The following is an 18,290-nucleotide window of genomic DNA, read 5'->3' as shown; positions in this document are numbered from 1 at the left end:
CAGTATCACTTCCAGGAAAAACCCAGAAGTGACGTCAGTCTTCTTGCTAGGAATTGCTAGAAACTTTATGGTTTTACCACTGACAAAGAGGTAAATGTCCTCTACAGGCTCAGATGTAATACTGAGATCACTATAGTGAGAAATAGTGGGGAATAATTGAAGTTAATAATATCAACAGTCAGAGCAGCATAAAGCATTCAGCAATAATGTTCAAGACTAAAATGCTCTTAATAAAAGTCAAATATTTAAAACACACATAGTGCAATATATTTTGGCCCTCCTGGGCAGCAGCCACTGCAGCTTGGATGGGGGCTGCGTTTGCAGCTCTGGAAGAAGGAAAGGCACTAGACTTCTTCTCAGGCATCTGAGTGTTTTGTTGGGTGGGCCAAGCCTAAGGCATATAAGCCCGTTCTGCCCTCCCTTGCTTGCAATCGCCTTTTTGTGTTCAGCCCACCATTTCTCCCTATGGCAATGCAGTATTAGCCAGTCACTGTTTATCAGGGCCAGGTAGGAATTTTTTCTCCTCTCCCAATTGGAGGGGTAATTTTTGCCTACCGTGCACTTCGAGATGAGGTTACAGTAATTGGTATGATAGAGCTGTTAATAGTTTGGCCACTGGCAGGATAGAACGGGAAAATGATCAGGATGGTGACCCGCTTGGCACATCCCCATTGGTGGGGAATTGGGGTCTGTCAGGAGCGGCTGGTAGGCTTTACGGCTGCCAATTGTGAGGGGAGACTGCCATGTGGCTCCCCCTGTACAAGTAAGGCCCTCTGGATTTATGGTGAGATACTGTAGGTTTGGAGGGGGGAACCATTTGCCTGGCTGCTGGGTACAGCCACACGTTTGTATGGCTTACCTCTGGGGCAGTGGAGGCTCACCCAGACAGATCAAGGTGCAGGTCTGGGGTGACCCCAGGTCTTGACCTGTCTTACTAGTTTGATGCATTGCCATATTGACAATTTATGTTGTGATCAATGAAGTGGTCCAATTTTTATTCCCAAGCTTGGTGCCTGCCTTTTATTTTGACTTGTGGGGGGCGATCCATTCAAGAAGAGAGGAGGCAAAAGAACAAAGGAACAAAAGTAGGTAAAACAGAGGCTATGCAGATGTAGCAAAGATCTGATTCTCTAGCCAGGGGCTTCTGCATCCAGGTAGCAAGTAAAACAAACTAATCCAAGGAAGAGAGTAGAGATGACCATGTGAGGAGGTGCCCAGTACCAGGATTTTTACAGATCATAAGACCAAGGCCATCCTGGGGAGCCTCAAGCTCATTTTGGGACAGGTTTTGGCCCCATTTTTAGGGCAAGAGATCTGAATCAAATCAGAAGTTTTTTTGCTTGGGAGCATGAAAATGAGAAGCTATGTTACTGATCAGCCAAAGGTGAGGAAGATAGTCCAGGATCCTGGGGATGTTTCTAAATAAAGAAAGAGAGCGGAAATATTCAGTAGAAAAGAAATGTGTTTAAAGGCCATCTTGGCTACCTCACTGAAGTTGGGTTATGATGTTGGAACAGCACTAGACAAGAAAAGTAAATTGATGCAAAGAGCCATGAAAAGAAATGGGAAGGTCAGGGTCTCGCCCCCCCTGCCCTACAAATAAAGTTAAATCTCCTGTTTCATAGGGAAAAATCAACTCATGAAAAAATTCAGTGCAGCAACCAAACCCGCGGGACCTGCCTGCTATTAATTTTAGCTTGACTGTGAGCAAATTCACGGTTTCAGTGCACCTGATGCCATAAAGAACAAAAATTACTCTGGGGATGGGCTGCCTACCCTTTAATTAACCCCAAATTACGGTGACCTGCATCTTTCTGGAAAAAGTCCATTAAAAACCCCCTCTGTACTAGTGAGGAAAGGTCTATTAGGAAGCAGGAGGTTTTTTCCCCTTCCTTCTTCCCTTGTTGGCTTTTCTTTCCCTTTATAACTGGAGACCAGGAGTCAGATGAGTTTTGCATCATCTTCCACAGCTTTCGAAGCAGGATACTCTTGACAAAAATTGATGCTGGATGATAATGACCAAGACAGAAAAAGAGGAGCCCACGACAACAGAAGGTTTTGCCTTCTTGATGACAGGGTTCAATGTGTCACTACAAGTCCTGGTGTTGCTGCTGCTGCCTCAGACTGAATGCAAGCGGAGTCCTGTCATATGTACCATGAATGATCCCCTCCAGACACAATTCCAGTATTATCAGCCTGGGGACCTCATTGTTGGTGGAATCACTTCTCAGTATCTCTCCATGTCTGAGCCAGTGACCTTTGAGGAGTACCCCAAAACAAAGATAGTTGATGAGCCTATGTAAGAAAGTGATCCCCTGCAATGTATCAGACTGTTTTATAATCCTTTCAAAGGAGAAAATACATATGGTCAATCACATATTCTGAAATGAACATTTAGTTATATAGATAAACACGTTCTAGAGTGTTTTAAAGTTTATGATAAAAGATGCTTCTATCTACAGGCTGTCTTCAGTGTTTTATTTTTGACCTCTAAGCAGTTACAGCTGTCTAAGCTGAAATCAGTGAACTTAGAAAAGTGTAACTCTGCTTAGGATGGAATTTCCCCCCCTTCCTGTTGGTATTATATTTCATCAGTTTCTGCCAAACAATGTCTTATTTCTTCTTAACCATCATCCCTTAATAGTTTGTTGAGAATGCTGATACCCCACTTGTCTACAAAAGAGAAAGAAAACATGGTAAAATCAACTCTGTAACATAATAAAAGTACAATCACAAAACGCAATGTAAGAAAATTATCGTTAGATTAACCGTGATAGTTGTATGGATGCCTTCCCTTCTAACGTGTTGCAGGGAAGGTTTCTTCTCAGGCCTGTCCATCAAAGATGTTGCATATGCCCAGAGAAGAAAGTTGAAACCGTTGCTCATATTCTCTTACGTTGTAAGTTGTATTCCGAAGAGAGACAGCAGTTAGTATATCCATTACTCTTTAAATCTTTGGATAATCATTTGAAATTTGATGATTCTGTGCTACTGAAATATTTGTTGGAAGATACTAAGAAGACTGTATCCTCAACAATAGCAAAATATTTGTTTTTGGTCATAAACAAGTGTAAGTTTTTAACAAAAGGAGAGACTGAAGACAGTTTTATTTTTTAGGATTTATTATCTGCTGAGTATGATAACGGTTTTAACTAAATTCTTTCTCTCTTTCTTTTTATGTAAATAGGAACTGTGGTTTGTATATGTGATCTTGTTCTTGCTGGTAATTTGACTGTAATAAATCTGAAATCTGAATCTGAAAGTTGTATGGGTCTGCCATATAGGGAGGCATTTGAAGTGCTGGGTAGAAACATAAATGAATGTCTCACCTTGATGGCCATCTTGTGAGCATCCAGAAACATCCAACATTTCATTGTCAAAAGGCTGGGCTGGGCGCATCATAGTCTAACCTAGAAAAAGAACTGCAATCTCATTCACCTATATTCTATTAACTATAAGTGCAATTTTGAGCACATCCTTCAAAGACCATTGAAGCCAAAGGGCTTGGAAAGATGTCAGTTTGCTTAGTACTGCACTATCTGAGGGCCAAGCTACACATGACGAATGACACTTGAACAGCAAGTGTATTTCTCCCTGTTCACTTGCCCTCCACTCAATCCACTTGCCGTTCAAGTGTCATTCGTCATGTGTAGCTTGGCCCACAGAATAATGCGCCTGCAAAACAAAATCTATTCTGATCAGCACTACAAAAACAAAATTATTTTTTTTTCAATTTAGAGGCCTAGAGGTCTCCTTTCTAAGATCTAGAACGCACTATTATCAACATGTAATAAACCCAGATTGTGAAGGTAGAATTTCCAAAGAGGAGTTTGAAAAAGCATGGAAGGTCCCAAGTTTTAATTCTAAAATTTTAACAATTCACTTTAACTCATTTAAGATTTTACATAGAAGCTATTTAACTCCAATGAGAATTGCTAAATTTCAAAAGAAATTGAACTTAAAATGTTGGAAAGGTTGTGGACAGACAGGGGACTTTTTACATTGTTTTTGGCTTTGCCCCACCATTAAAAGGTTCTGGAATAAAGTATTATTGCAAACAGAAAGTATAGTGGGCCAACAGATCCTAAGAAACCCAGAAAATATTTTTCTAGAAATAGATTTCTTAAAACAAGTAGATAAAAACAAGCTGGTTACAATAACAACTTTGTTAGCAATTGCTAGGATAGAGATTGCCAAGAAATGGAGAAATAAGAAAGGGCCCTCACTACAAAATTGGTATGATTCCATCTGGAACCATTTTATATTGGGTAAAGTGGATTGCTCTACAGGCATTCAGAATTTGGAAGCCTATCAAAAAAATTTCCAAGCAATATGGTTTCCTATTGTGCAATTTTTGCAGGAAAAAGAAATTGTTTCTTCTAACATTCATTGTCAAGAACTATTGAATTTCTAAATGTATGGAACTCCCTAGGAATTGTCATATTTTGAGTTTTGTATGGTTGTTTTAAGTTAATGTGGAAGGGGTTTTGTATGGTTATATTTTAAGTTAATGTGGAATAAATTTATTATTAAAAAAAAATAGAGGCCTGAATAAGCATGGCCAATGTGAAGGAGGAACTATCAATGGAATCCAAAGAGATGCAACAAACCTCTTGTTCAGTTCATCACTATGTATGTCTTGCTTTTCGTAGTACTTTAAAAGAAAAGTGAACTATTCCATTTGTTAAAGAGATAGATAAGAGAACAATAAGTTAAAATGTTACATTTCATTGGAGGCTGTGAAATAACACTTGATATAACATGCAGTCCAAGAGGAACCATAGCAGATGCTTCTTCAGTAAAGAGTTCATGAAAGACGGGACATTCCTCTTATATATAATATGCCTCTTGTTTTAGTGCAATGACAAAGAACTACCAGCATGTCCTGTCCTTGGCATTTGCTGTGAAAGAGATCAATGAGAATCCCAAAATCTTGCCCAACCTCACCTTGGGGTTCCACATCTATGACAGCCACTTTGATGCAAAGATAACTTATCAGAACACCTTGAACCTCCTCTTTAGTCAGAATAAGACTGTCCCCAACTATGAATGTGACACAAAGAGGAATCCAGTAGCTGTCATTGGGGGACTTGGTTCTGAAACCTCTCTCCACATAGCCTCTGTTTTAGGCATGTACAAGATCCCGCAGGTAAGATGACGCATGCTCCAATTATTCCTATTTACTAACACAGTTCCATTTTTCTGGTAAAAGTCCTTGACGTTGTCCCTATTTTGTCCCTGTGCAACTGGGACAATACTATGTGAGCAGAGAAGAACAGGATGGGGGGGGGGGGGACTTTGATAGTGATTTGTGGTATGCAGAAATATAATACAGCTCCCATGTTAAAATTTGTGATATTGTAGGGCATGAGATGAGAACATGAGAGAAGGAAGGTTTCAGAACTGTATTTCCTTGTATTCGGTGAGACTGAGAGCGGGACCACAAGTGACGCTTGACACAGGTTGGACACTTGTCAGCTTCCCTCAAGTTTTGATGGGAAATGTAGGCATCCTGGTCTTGCAGCTTGACTCTCCGACTGCTGTCCAATGGACTCTTCAACTGTGGCCGTTTTCACACTACTAACCTGCTTCCGTAACGTTGTGCAACGTTGTGCAAAAAACTTGGAAGATAGCGTCTTCTTGCGAGAGTTTTGCACGACATTGCGCAAAACTCTCACAAGAAGACGCTATCTTCCGCGTTTTTTGCGCAACATTGCAGAAGCAGGTTAGTAGTGTGAAAACGGCCTGTCACTTGTCCAACATTCCGCCAAGCTGCCTACATTTCCCATCAAAACTTGAGGGAAGCTGACAAGTGTCCATTCTGTGCCTTTTGTCACTTGTGGTCCCGCTCTGAGTTGGGTGTGTGGGAAACAAGAAAAAGACAGAAAAGCCTTGTTAGCTCCTTTGGAATGAGAATGAGTTCACCATAAAGCAATGTAAACTAAGAAAGCATCCAGTATCGTACAAGAACCATCACACAGAGAGTGTGAACGAGCAAAGAATGTACGGAAGAGCCTTCCAGAAACTGAGAAAAGATCTGCGGCAAAATAAAGTTAAAGGAGTAATGTTGTGACCGATAAAACTCTGACACTTGGAAGCTCATACCCCAGAAAGCTAGTTGATCTTTAAGGTGCTATTGGACCCATATCTTGCTTTCGTAGTACAGACCAACATGCCTACCCTCCTGAAACTAAAATCCATATTGTTGATGTGAATGAAGAAACAATGGGAGAAATGTGATGGTTTGAGGGCATATGTGCTTAGGCACAAACCAACAATGGTGTTTCAGGCAAGTTTTCATAGCATAAGATATTAAATTTCTGGATTGTTCATCACTGGAAAAGGAATTTGCAGAGGTCAATATCCTGACACGGTCATGGATCTCCATGACCTTTGTCTTTCTACTTGTTTCTCAACCTATTAAATGTTATACAGTTGTTATGACGCTAAAATGCTGTGGAAAACCACAAAACCTGTCCTGAGTTCTTTCAATGGTGTTTGAGAGACAAAGGCAATAGCTAAAATCAGTGTAACAATGTAGAACTTGTTGATCTCAAAATATATCAACTCCACCCAGTAATCTAAATACTGGTTTTTACTTAGGTGACCTATTGCTTATACGATCCCGCAGCACATGATAAAACTCATCACTCCTCATTATATCGAGTTGTCCCCAATGAATTATATCTGTACAAAGGCATTATCCAGCTTCTTCAATATTTTCACTGGAACTGGGTAGGAATCATTGCTAAGAATGATGACAAAGGAGAAAAATTCGTGCAGACGTTGGAACGTATACTTTCCCAGAATGGAATTTGTGCTGCCTTCATAGACAGAATTCCGAGCCAGAGTAACATATTGGGCACACTTTCTTTGTTAGACATTTTCCAAAATATGACCTTTATTCAAAGTGAGACAGGTGTCAATGTATTTATCGTAAGTGCCGACTCTCACAGCATGTTATGCTTGCAAGTGGGACTGAGTATGATTGAAGCAGATGCTTTGACATCCGTACAGAAAGTGTGGGTTATGACGGCTCATTGGGAATTCTCCTCGGAGACATTTCACAGAGAAATGAATATCCAGATCTTCTATGGTGCCTTATCCTTTGCCATACACTCCAATGAAGTGCAAGGATTCCAAAATTTCCTCCAGAGTTTGGATCCTCACTCTACAGAAGATGGTTTCATCAGGATCTTCTGGGAGCAGTCATTCAACTGCTTATTTCCAGATACTGATGTGGGCAAGGAGAGCAGTATCATCTGCACTGGGGAAGAGAAGTTGGAGACCCTTCCCGGGCCCTTTTTTGAAACGCGCATGACCAGTCAAAGCTACAGTATCTACAATGCAGTCTATGCCGTGGCACATGCTTTACATGCCATGCATTTGTCTAGAAGCAAATACAGAACAATGGGAGGTAGAGACAAACCAGAGTCTTCTAAACCACAACAGTTTCAGGTAATATGAAAAAGGCAGATCTGCCTTTAACCACAAACAAACTGATCTATGGCGTCCAATTTTCATTTCCTTAGACTTGCTCTCTTTTTGGGCTCTTCCAACTCTTTGAATTAATTTCAGATCACACAAACATTGTATTCTATCCTAGCAGCTGCAGGTTTGTCCTGGAAATTTTGATCTTCCAGCAGGTTTCCTTGTCTAGTGAATACAGTTGATAATGTCAATCGGGCATGGCATGGATATCTTCAATTTCCCCCCATGTATGGAATCCTGTTGTTTAGAAGTCAAACCGACTTCCCTTCTCCACTTGCTTTCAATGATGCCTTCATATCTCTCCATACATTTTTACTGCTAACCAAACTTCCCTCACCCCTTAAAAAAAGCATATGGGTGAAACTCTGAAGAGGTTGCCTGTTCTGCATCACTTTCTTGACCCACATTTTTCTCAAAATATGGAAGAACATGGTGTGCATAGATGAACTTTATTTAGTTGTGCCTAATTATATGTACTTGTGTGCCATCAAGTCACAAGTGACTTATGATGACTCCAGCCAAGGGCCTTCAAGGCAAGTGAGAAGCAGAGGTGATTTGCCATTGCCTTCCTGGGCAGAACAATGCCAGTCTTCCTTAGTTGGTTTCCCATCCAATTACTGACCCTGATTAATTTCTGAGATTGGGCTGTACCATGCTGCCTTCCCACATGTGCTGAACAGGAACAGGTTAAAAAGATAACCCAAGACAGTATGTATCTTGCTAATTTTTGCAAACCTTTCTAATTATGAAAATGATTTAGATTTGAGAAACCGTGTATTGTATTGAAAGATTTCATTCACAAAGTTGAATCCACGCAGTTGGATCTTTCGGTTAGGTTTTGATGGAGCAAAACATCCTCCAACAGAGAAGGAAGCCTTCTCAACAGAAGACAGACATTAGCTATAGGGAGTCATTAGATCTAGCTCGGCTGAAGGGATCCAACCCACACATGAATGTAAAATAGCTCTAAATTATGGTAAACTACATATACTTGTGTCTGGAATTACCCTTTTCTTAAAAAAAAAACATATGAATGAGAAAGTGCACATAAAGGCCAAAAAGTTTATTTTCCCTTGAAAATTTCACTAATATTTTGAAATGCACCCATTTTAACTTGGTTAAATTTAAACACTGCTGGGCGGGGGGAAGAATTTATCGGCTATCTGATGTAGATCCCTATGTATCTTAACGTTACTAAACCATGAAAATCTGAGCAAAAGTCATTTGCACCTGGCAGCAAATGGCCATGGTGGTGGCCTCTCCTGATTAAACACTGTTTTAAAATTATCATGTGCTCCTAAATCTTGGAAATCCAACTTAAAATTGTTTATCTGTATGGATCGCAGTCTGCACTTTTAAATTTTGTATTCTTTTTTTTCTTCTGTCTGGTAGCTTGCAATTGCCTTTTCAGAAGACTTGTTTTCTTCTAGAGGACAGAGAAGAAACTTTAGATAGGGAAACAGTAAGTTTCCTCCTCCAAGCCACTATTTCTTCCCTTGAAGTTGTTCAGTCTTCTGCCAAGAATTTAATTTCACACTTTCCACTCAATATTGCCCATTTTTGAAATAGACCCAGTGATGGCTGTACTTTGTCTTTAAGGGAAAGAAAGCAAAGAACTACAAAGAACTGTTTGCTTGAGTACAAAACAGGATTAAGATCCAAAACCTTTTTGTTTTACTATCCATCATCACATCCATATAATTTGCTTTGATTTCTTTTATTTCAGCTTCACGCTTTTTTGAGGAGACTCTCGTTTAACAATAATGTCGGGGACAAGATGTCTTTTGATGAGAATGGTGAAGTAGCAGCTGGATTTGATATTGTAAACTGGATTACGTTCCCCAACAAGTCCTTCTTAAGAGTGAAGGTAGGAAGAATGGATCCTGAAGCTCCAAAAAACAAAGAGTTTTCCATTAATGAGACCATCATTACTTGGAACCACCAATTTAAGCAGGTAGGAGTTGACTGGAATTTTTTAGGACACAAGGAAGCTAACTTGGGTATTTAGAACAAAATTTGAATCTAGTAGCAGACCAACAAATTTTTTCAGAGTATAAGCTTTCATGAGTCAAAACTCACTTCATCTGACACAAAGAGAATGAAGATCCATCAGCCCTTATGTCCAGGTCAGAAAATGGAAGGAATATTACATTGAAAACAGCAAGAAAAGTGCTGTTTCCTTTCAAACTTCCCTCCTCTCCTTCCCATGGTGGAAAAAAGTCAGTCCAATTATCTTGTTGCTGCTGCCTCCTTATCCCACACCGCCAAGTTCCTTTCAGCCTCCGAGAATTTCTTTGACACATAAGCAGAGGGGTGTGTTTTCCCCTTCTTGCAGGAGGACTCCTCCCATAGCGATGTTGTTTGCATCCACCTGCATCATGAGCGAGCAGCTCTCATCAGGATGGTGCAACACAGGTTTGGAGGTAAAGCGAGCCTTTAACTTCTCAAAGGCCATTTGGCATTCCTTAGACCAGGCCAGTTTAGTGCTCGGTTTCACTTTCCCAGCACCTTTCCCCTTGGTTTTCAGTAAGTCTGTAAGCGGCAAGGCACACAGGGGTTCGAAGGCAAAGCCTTGCTGTTTGTAAAAGATCCCCACCTGGGAGTGGTGGGGGGACCTCAGCGTCTGGTAGAACTCTATCGTAGAACAATGGGATCTGATAAAGAAAACCCAGCCTGTCAGCCATACCTGTAAATTTAGATCTATGGGGGGTGGGGGTGGGGGGAATGTTGTAGAATAGTGTAGTTGTATTGTCGAAGGTTTTCACGGCCGGAGAACGATGGTTGTTGGGGGTTTTCCGGGCTGTCTTGCCGTGGTCTTGGCATTGTAGTTCCTGACGTTTCGCCAGCAGCTGTGGCTGGCATCTTCAGAGGTGTAGCACCAAAAGACAGAGATCTCTCAGTGTCACAGTGTGGAAAAGATGTAGGTCATTTGTATCTACTCAGGAGGGGTGGGGTTGAGCTGAGTCATTCTGTAAGAGTTTCCCAGGGTGTGGAATGCTAATGGCGGGAGGCTTCACTGTATCCTGAGGCGGTTCTTTTGCATATGGATTGGTGCTTGATGTGCTAATCTTCTCTGCAGGGCTATTGTCGGGTGTGGAGTGTTTTGTTGGCCTGGTGTTTTTCAGAACTGGAGCCCATGCTCTGTTCATTCTTAAGGTTTCTTCTTTCCTGTTGAAGTTTTGCACATCAAGCACCAATCCATATGCAAAAGAACCGCCTCAGGATACAGTGAAGCCTCCCGCCATTAGCATTCCACACCCTGGGAAACTCTTACAGGATGACTCAGCTCAACCCCACCCCTCCTGAGTAGATACAAATGACCTACATCTTTTCCACACTGTGACACTGAGAGATCTCTGTCTTTTGGTGCTACACCTCTGAAGATGCCAGCCACAGCTGCTGGCGAAACGTCAGGAACTACAATGCCAAGACCACGGCAATACAGCCCGGAAAACCCACAACAACCAATAGTGTAGTTGATTTCTTGCTTCGCTGTATCTCTGTGATGCTGTGTTTGGGTTATCAGTACAGCTGGAACTGAGTGTTTGGGAACTGACCTTGGGAAACTCTAATAAAGAACTTTAACTCATGCAACTGTGCTTGATGAAGAATCCCCTAGCCAGGCCTGACAGGAGAATGCCTCAGTCTCTCCAAGAATATTGGAAAGTTTCTTGAAATTTCTGAAATATAAAACTCAAATATGAACTCCCCACCAGCCTCATTGCTGCTCCACAGACTTATTGACCATCAAATTCCCCACGAATTCCAGAAACTAAACTACATTTCTGATTTGCAGCCAATTAAAAAAAAATTAGCCACCCAAAGTGTTAGGATGTCTTCTGCTGCCATAAAAAAACACTTTCCCTTCCATCTTGGCATACAACTTGGATTAAAACGACCCGCAATATAAAATCTCCTCACAGGCCTATAATTGCCCGCAGTTATAGAATATAACTCAGTGGTCATATTCTAAAGATGTAAATGGAAGGCCATGATTTTCGTGCTGTATTTTCTTTTCCATGGACAGACTGTGCCCCGTGCTGTGTGCAATGACAACTGCCATCCAGGCTACAGCAAAGAAAGGAAAGAGGGCAAGCCGTTTTGTTGCTATGATTGTGTTAAATGTCCCAAAGGGAAGATAACAAACCACAAAGGTCAGATATACTGTATTATTAAACATGTAAGAAAGAGAGAATGAAATGGAAAAGGGAAATGTGTGATAAGTGGCTAAACCTCCTATGTGCCACTCACCCACAGCTCCCCCTTGATTGAAACTCTTGAATCCTACCCCACTTACCTTTTAATCAATGGAGTAATCCTTTCCATTTGCTCTTCATTCAGTTCACATTACTAGGGATCCCAGGTCCCCCAGTGGGAGTGGGGGATCCCTTGCTCCCACTCTCCACCCCTGGTATCACTCACATAGCTGGTGGGGGAGAAAGGCCTACTGGCATGCTTCCAGGCCTGTGCAATGACATCACTTCCTGGAAGTGATATTATTGCACTGTGCTCTGAGATCAGGCATGCTTTGCATGAACACGAGGAGCAAAATAAAGGTGAGTGCTGGGTCTTCCCCTTCCCACCAGGATGGTCAAGGGACCTGGCAACCCTACGCATTACACCCATGACTGAGCCAGTGTGAAGTAGCGGTTTGAGTGACAGATTATGCTCTGGGCGATCCAGGTTATGAGTAGGATCAGAAGGACCCTGTCAAGGAAGCTCTTAGGGTGACATTGGGCCAGCCACTAACTCTGGCCTTGCCTACTGCACAAAGATTGAGAGGATCAAAATGGGGGAGGAGAGAATGATGGAAGCTGCTCTGGGTCCCTCATAAGGGAGAAAATTATGGTTGTGGGAATTTACACATGGCATACAAATAATAAAAATTAGTGTTATCTAGTGTTTATACCATATAAAGTGTTTAAGAACATAAGAAGAGCCCTGCTGGTTGAGACTAGTTCTCCGTCTAGTTCAGGATCTCATCCCACACAGTGGCCAGCCAGTTTCTATGGAGGTCCAACAACAGGACACAGAAGAAAAGGCCTTCCCCTGAAGATGCCCCCTGGCACTCATATTTGGAGGTTTACTGCCTTTGAACATGGAGGTTTCCTTTAGTCACCATGGTGGGCAGCTACTGATAGCCCTATCCTCCACGAGTCTGTCTGATCCCCTTTGAAAGCTGTCTGTGCTCAAGACCATCACTACATCCTCTGGAAATGAATTTCATATCTTAATCTCTAAGTATGTAAAGAAGTATTTATACCATATTGTATTGGTATAATCATTTTTAAGTGTATGGATCCCTGCTAGTGAAAGGATCTCTTAACAGCCTTCAAAATATGTCTAAAGAACTGAAGTTGCTTGTTTTTTTTTTCTTTAAGATATGAATGCTTGTTTCCAATGCCCAGAGGATCAGTTTTCAAACAAGGACCAAAATGGATGCCTCCCAAAGGGTCTCAACTTCCTCTCTTATGATGGGCCTTTGGGGGCCAGTTTAGCTCTTTTGGCTCTGTTTTTTTCTCTGACCACAGCTGTGGTCCTTGGAATATTCATCAAGCACCGGAACAGTCCTATTGTCAAGGCCAACAATCGGAACCTCTCCTACTCTCTTCTTGTTGCCCTCTTGCTCTGCTTCTTCTGCTCATTACTATTCATTGGTCAGCCTCAACGGCTCACTTGCTTTCTACGTCAAACTGCTTTTGGCATCGTCTTCTCAGTGGCTGTTTCTTCTGTGTTGGCCAAAACTATCACAGTGGTCCTGGCTTTCATGGCCACTAAACCAGGATCCAAGATGAGGAAATGGGTTGGGAAAAGAGTTGCAAATTCTGTGGTTCTCTGCTGCTCCTTCACTCAAGCAGGTATTTGCTTGGCATGGCTATGCACTGCCCCTCCCTTCCCAAATGTTGACATGCAGTCTTTGGCTGAAGAAATCATAGTGGAATGCAATGAAGGGTCAGCCCAGATGTTTTATTATGTTCTGGGCTACATGGGATTTCTGGCTCTTGTCAGCTTTATTATGGCTTTTTTGGCAAGGAAACTGCCCGACACTTTTAATGAGGCCAAATTTATCACTTTCAGCATGTTGGTATTTTGCAGTGTGTGGGTTTCTTTTGTTCCAACTTACCTAAGCACTAAAGGAAAATACATGGTAGCCGTGGAGATCTTCTCCATCTTGGCCTCCAGTGCTGGCTTATTGGGTTGTATCTTTTCCCCAAAATGTTACATAATTATCCTAAGGCCAGAACTCAATAATAAGGAGCAGCTAATAAGGCGCAATTACTAAATGCCTTAATTGTGTTGATTCAGAATTAAAAGGTTGCCTTGGCTTTGCTAAAGCTAAACAGATCTGAGTTTGATTATTGCCTGAAAACTCTTTGTACACAGTTTTGTTTCCCATGAAATAAAGTATTTAAATAAAAAATGCCTTATAAAATTATTTTCCCAAATAAGTCAGTGAATATTTCAACCAAAATCTTCAAAAAATGTTGAATTATTTCTTCAAGATATGCTGTCAATCAAAAAAAATGGTGCCCAGTCTTCATATTTCTCAAATTTTAGTTCTTTTGGAATTCTTTTAAAAAGAATAAAAAACTGAGACACTCATGAATCTCTTATTCTGTTTTAGAAAAATGGCATGGGGTAGTGCTAAATTCTTCCTTGCCCAACAAGAAGCCCAAATTTAGTCCCCTCAACTTTGCTGATGATTTCCACCTTTAGAAAATGATGGTAGAGCTTGATTTTGGATGTTCTAAATATTGTCTGAGTTAGCCCTCTCCCTTGAAAAGCAGAATTTCAAGAGATTTCCTGCAGAGAAGAAGAAAAAAAACCCCTCTCCCGCTGATACAGGGCTCATGTAGATTCTCTGTGATTTGCTTTTTGGCAATAGTAACATAACTGTTTACCACTTCCTGTTCATTAGTTTCCAATCAACATGCTGTCCTGGTCAATGCTTCTGGTCCAATAGCATCCAGTTCTATTAATGTACAACCTAAGGGCCAAGCTACAAGTGATGAATGACACTTGAACGGCAAGTGAATAGACTCATATGGATTCCTCCCCGTTCACTTGCACTCCACTTGATCACTACATGATCAAGTGGAGAGCAAGTGGAGTGCAAGTGAACAGGGAAGAATCCATGTGAGCTTGTTCACTTGTCATTCAAGTGTCATTTGTCACTTCTAGCTTGGCCCATTCTGAACAAGGTGACTGAATGAGCGGGGGGGGGGCAACTTCAGACTTTCCTGGATGAAACAGACTAGTGTTTGGATCCTTTCCAGTCTGGTTTCAGCCCCAGTTGATTCCCTTCCTTCTTTTTCATGCCGTGGCCATCAACAGGCCAGTTTTCACATGTCCAGCTTAATTTTCTGCTGAGGTGTGTCTTCCAGAGACAACAATAACAATGCAAAAAAAGCAGGGTAGAGAAGTTTGTAGTGATTATTTTTCCATGCCACATTCTGCCCAGATAGGGTCCCCAATGTAGAAAACATTAAAAACATTGAAAACAGCATTTAAAATAAGTTCTAGATAAAATATTTAAATCATTCTATAAGACAGCACACCCAGCCGCACATGAAATGCACTTGGGCCAGGGGCTGCTTTTGCCTCACTGCATGGAAGGAGAGGCAGCCCTGCATTCCCGAGCATCTGGGTCTTTGGGAGGTGGGGCCTGGCTCAATAAAGGATGGCTCCACCTCCATAGGGCTCAGTCAGCTTTGAAAGCTCGGCCCACCCACCGCAACCTATGGCAGTACAAGATTAGCTGGTTGCTGGCTACCGGGGCCAGGTAGGATTTTTTTCTCCTTCTCCCAAATTGGCTCAGGGAAGAGGTGTTTTTTGCCTACCTTGTACTGTCCTGTGGGAGTGATATTTGGAGTGGTGGAGCTGTTACCTAGGTCTCTGGAAGGTTAGATTTGGGTAGTCAGAGTGGGTCGGTGTGCACCTAGTGGCACCTCCCCATTGGTGGGGAATTGGAGCCTGTCAGGGATCGGCTGGTTGGCTTTACATCTGCCAGCTGAGAGGGCAGACTGCCTGTGGTATCCCTGTACCAGTTCTTCCCTCAGGCTCCATGGCTTGGGGTACTTGCAGCTTTAAGGGGGGAACGATTTGCCTGGACGGCTGGGTTACATTCATGTGCATGGATGGCTTGCACCTGGGGCAGTGGGTGACTTGCCCAGACAGGTTGAGGAGGAGGTCCAGGGTGATCCCTAGGGTCCTGACCTGTACCGCTAGTGATGCCCTTGCCATTATTAGGTTTAATGTTGGTCAATAAGTGGCCCAGATTTGTATCCAAGCCTTGTGTCTGTCTCTTCATTCCAAATTGGGGGGGGGGGGGACATATAGCCACACAAACAACAAAACCTTGGAAAATGAACAATAAGAGTTACTGGTAGAGTTACTGGTATATGCCAAACAAAACAACAAAGTCTTGATCTTCTGGTGGAAGACCATGTTAGAGGGAGACAGACAAATCTCTCTGGGGGAGGGAGTTCCAAACTTTTGGTGCCACAACCAAGAAAGTCCTTTCTTGGGTTCACATGCATCTATGCAGGGGCGGTGCCAGGGTTTCTGGTGCCCGCAGCTGCCCCTACATGTGCGCATGCGCCCCTCGAACTGCATGATGATGTCACTGCATGTGATGTCATCACACAGCAAGCCGGCCCCATTGGCTGGTGGGTGGCTGGGACAGTGCGCAGAGGCTAGGGAGGTTCCGCACGCCATCCCGGATGCCTGCCGTGCCTGGCCTGCGGCTGCTGCACCCGGCCAGGTGTGTGTGTTGGCAGCAGCAGTGGCAGCGGCATGGGGCTGGCTGGCTGCAGCAGCTGTGGGCCAGGCACGCCAGCTCCGTGCTACATGCCCCACCCCCAGCGCCCCCTCTGGTGCCCCCTTCAACGCCTCAGTGCTTGAGGTGGGGGCCAGACCTGCCTCAATGGGCACGCTGGCTCTGCATCTATGGTTGAGGAACCTGAAGCAAGGCCTCTGAAGATGGGTAGATTCATACCGGAGAAGGCAATCCTTCAGGTCCTTCATGTTATGGATACCCAGACGTTTTGATTCCCTTCATGCTTGGCACTGCAATTCTCATGACCTTCCTGAACTGGGTGAGCAACTTTAAGTCTCCTAGCTTCATTTCCTGCAGTTATATGTGCCATAGACAGAAACTTGGATGATTGGACAGACAGAGACTTTTACTTACAGATACAGATTATACAGAATAATAATTTAGTGTGGAGATATAGACAATAGGGCTGAAAGAAAAAGGTCACAGGTTCAAAGGGGAAAAGCAAAACAGAGATTTCATGTTAAAAAGCAAGAAACTCTCAAACCTTGTTTAGAAAGAGTGCAATAAGAAATGTATATCGAACCAGAGGAGTTAGCCATGTTACGGCCAGGCTACAAGTGATGAATGACACAGTTTGGACACTTGCCAGCTTCCCTCAAGTTTTGATGGGAAATGTAGGCAGCTTGGTGGAATGTTGGACAAGTGACAGTTGAAAAGGCAATTGGACAGCAGTCAGAGAGCCAAGCTGTAAAACCAGGATGCCTACATTTCCCATCAAAACTTGAGGGAAGCTGACAAGTGTCCAACCTGTGTCATTTGTCACTTGTAGCCTGGCCCTTAGTCTGTAGTTGCAAAATAGTAAAGAGTCCAGTTATTTTTAAGATTAACCAACTTTATTGTAGCATAAGCTTTCAAGAACCACCTCAACTGATGAAGAGAGCTGTGGTTCTTTTTTTTTTTGTAAAATTTTTTATTGGATTAGAAATATATCATATCATATTTACACTCACATTCCTTTAAATTTCCAATTCTAACCCCCTCCCATTCCTCCCCTTTTGTTGACTTCCAACAGTTTTCCAACCCCTCATCTATTTTCCCTTTACTCATATGAATTTTACTATATTTATTATAATCTACTTTCAAATTCTTCTAAGCTTATCTATCATATTTGTGCTATTTCTGATTCCTTTCAATAATATTCATTCTGATCACCTATACTCTATTTTACTCTTTCTACCCCCTTCAATTTGCCCCACCTTATACATATTTTCTAGTACTTCTATAAACTTTACATGTATTCATAATAAATCAATCAATTTGACTTATATTCTATATATGTTGCTCCTTACTTCCTTTTACATATCATATCATATCCAATATTATTATCTAATTTCTCCGTTATAGAGCTATTTAACTAGAGTAATCCATTCATATATTCGTTTAACATAAGAGAGCTGTGGTTCTTGAAAGCTTATTCTACAAGTAAAGTTACTCCAGTCTAAGCCCATCGATTTCAATGGGCTTAGACTGGATTAACTTTGTTTAGGATTGCATTGTTTATGTACTTAGTATTTCTTTCATACTTTATTAGTCCCTTCATGAAATAATTAAAAACATTCTGTATTGTTCCTGAATAGTAACAACCTATGTCAGAACCTGGGATTTTGAAATCAAATCAGTGTGACCGTGCAGTATAGTAGCATCTATCTTCATACAATGTTTTTTTTCACGTTTCTGATGCACCTGATGTCATACAGAACACAATACCTTGGGGAGGTGTTTGCGTACCCGGCAATCATTTCCAATTTCTGTGATTCCCCTCCTCCTTGCACGAGCCCAGACTTGTTTTTTTTAAAATACATAACTTACATAAAGTATTTCTATAGTGTTCAGAGCAGTGGCGAGGGAGTCTTTGCAAGATCGGACTGTGCCAGTCTGCTTTTCTTCATACTTTCTTCAAATGTAGGGACCGGTATACATATCAGCTCAACGGCAGGACAGGTTGCCATTAAAGAGTGGA

The 18,290-nt window shown here is 42.1% G+C and overlaps 1 protein-coding gene across 1 annotated transcript; it reads left to right on the top strand.

The window, feature by feature from the left end:
* The first annotated feature begins 2,015 nt into the window (after nt 1–2,015).
* Nucleotides 2,016–13,774, top strand: LOC129339758 (vomeronasal type-2 receptor 26-like). Its single transcript, XM_054994340.1, has 5 exons — nt 2,016–2,299; nt 4,858–5,149; nt 9,218–9,445; nt 11,519–11,645; nt 12,873–13,774. Exons 1-5 carry the CDS (start codon nt 2,016–2,018, stop codon nt 13,772–13,774), a joined length of 1,833 nt encoding a protein of 610 aa, XP_054850315.1.
* The last annotated feature ends 4,516 nt before the right edge of the window (nt 13,775–18,290 follow it).

This window comes from Eublepharis macularius, chromosome 12 (genome assembly GCF_028583425.1).
Source record: "Eublepharis macularius isolate TG4126 chromosome 12, MPM_Emac_v1.0, whole genome shotgun sequence".
NCBI lineage: Eukaryota > Metazoa > Chordata > Lepidosauria > Squamata > Eublepharidae > Eublepharis > Eublepharis macularius.
Note: the sequence above shows the minus strand (reverse complement) of the source record. Positions and strands in the feature narration are given on the sequence as shown.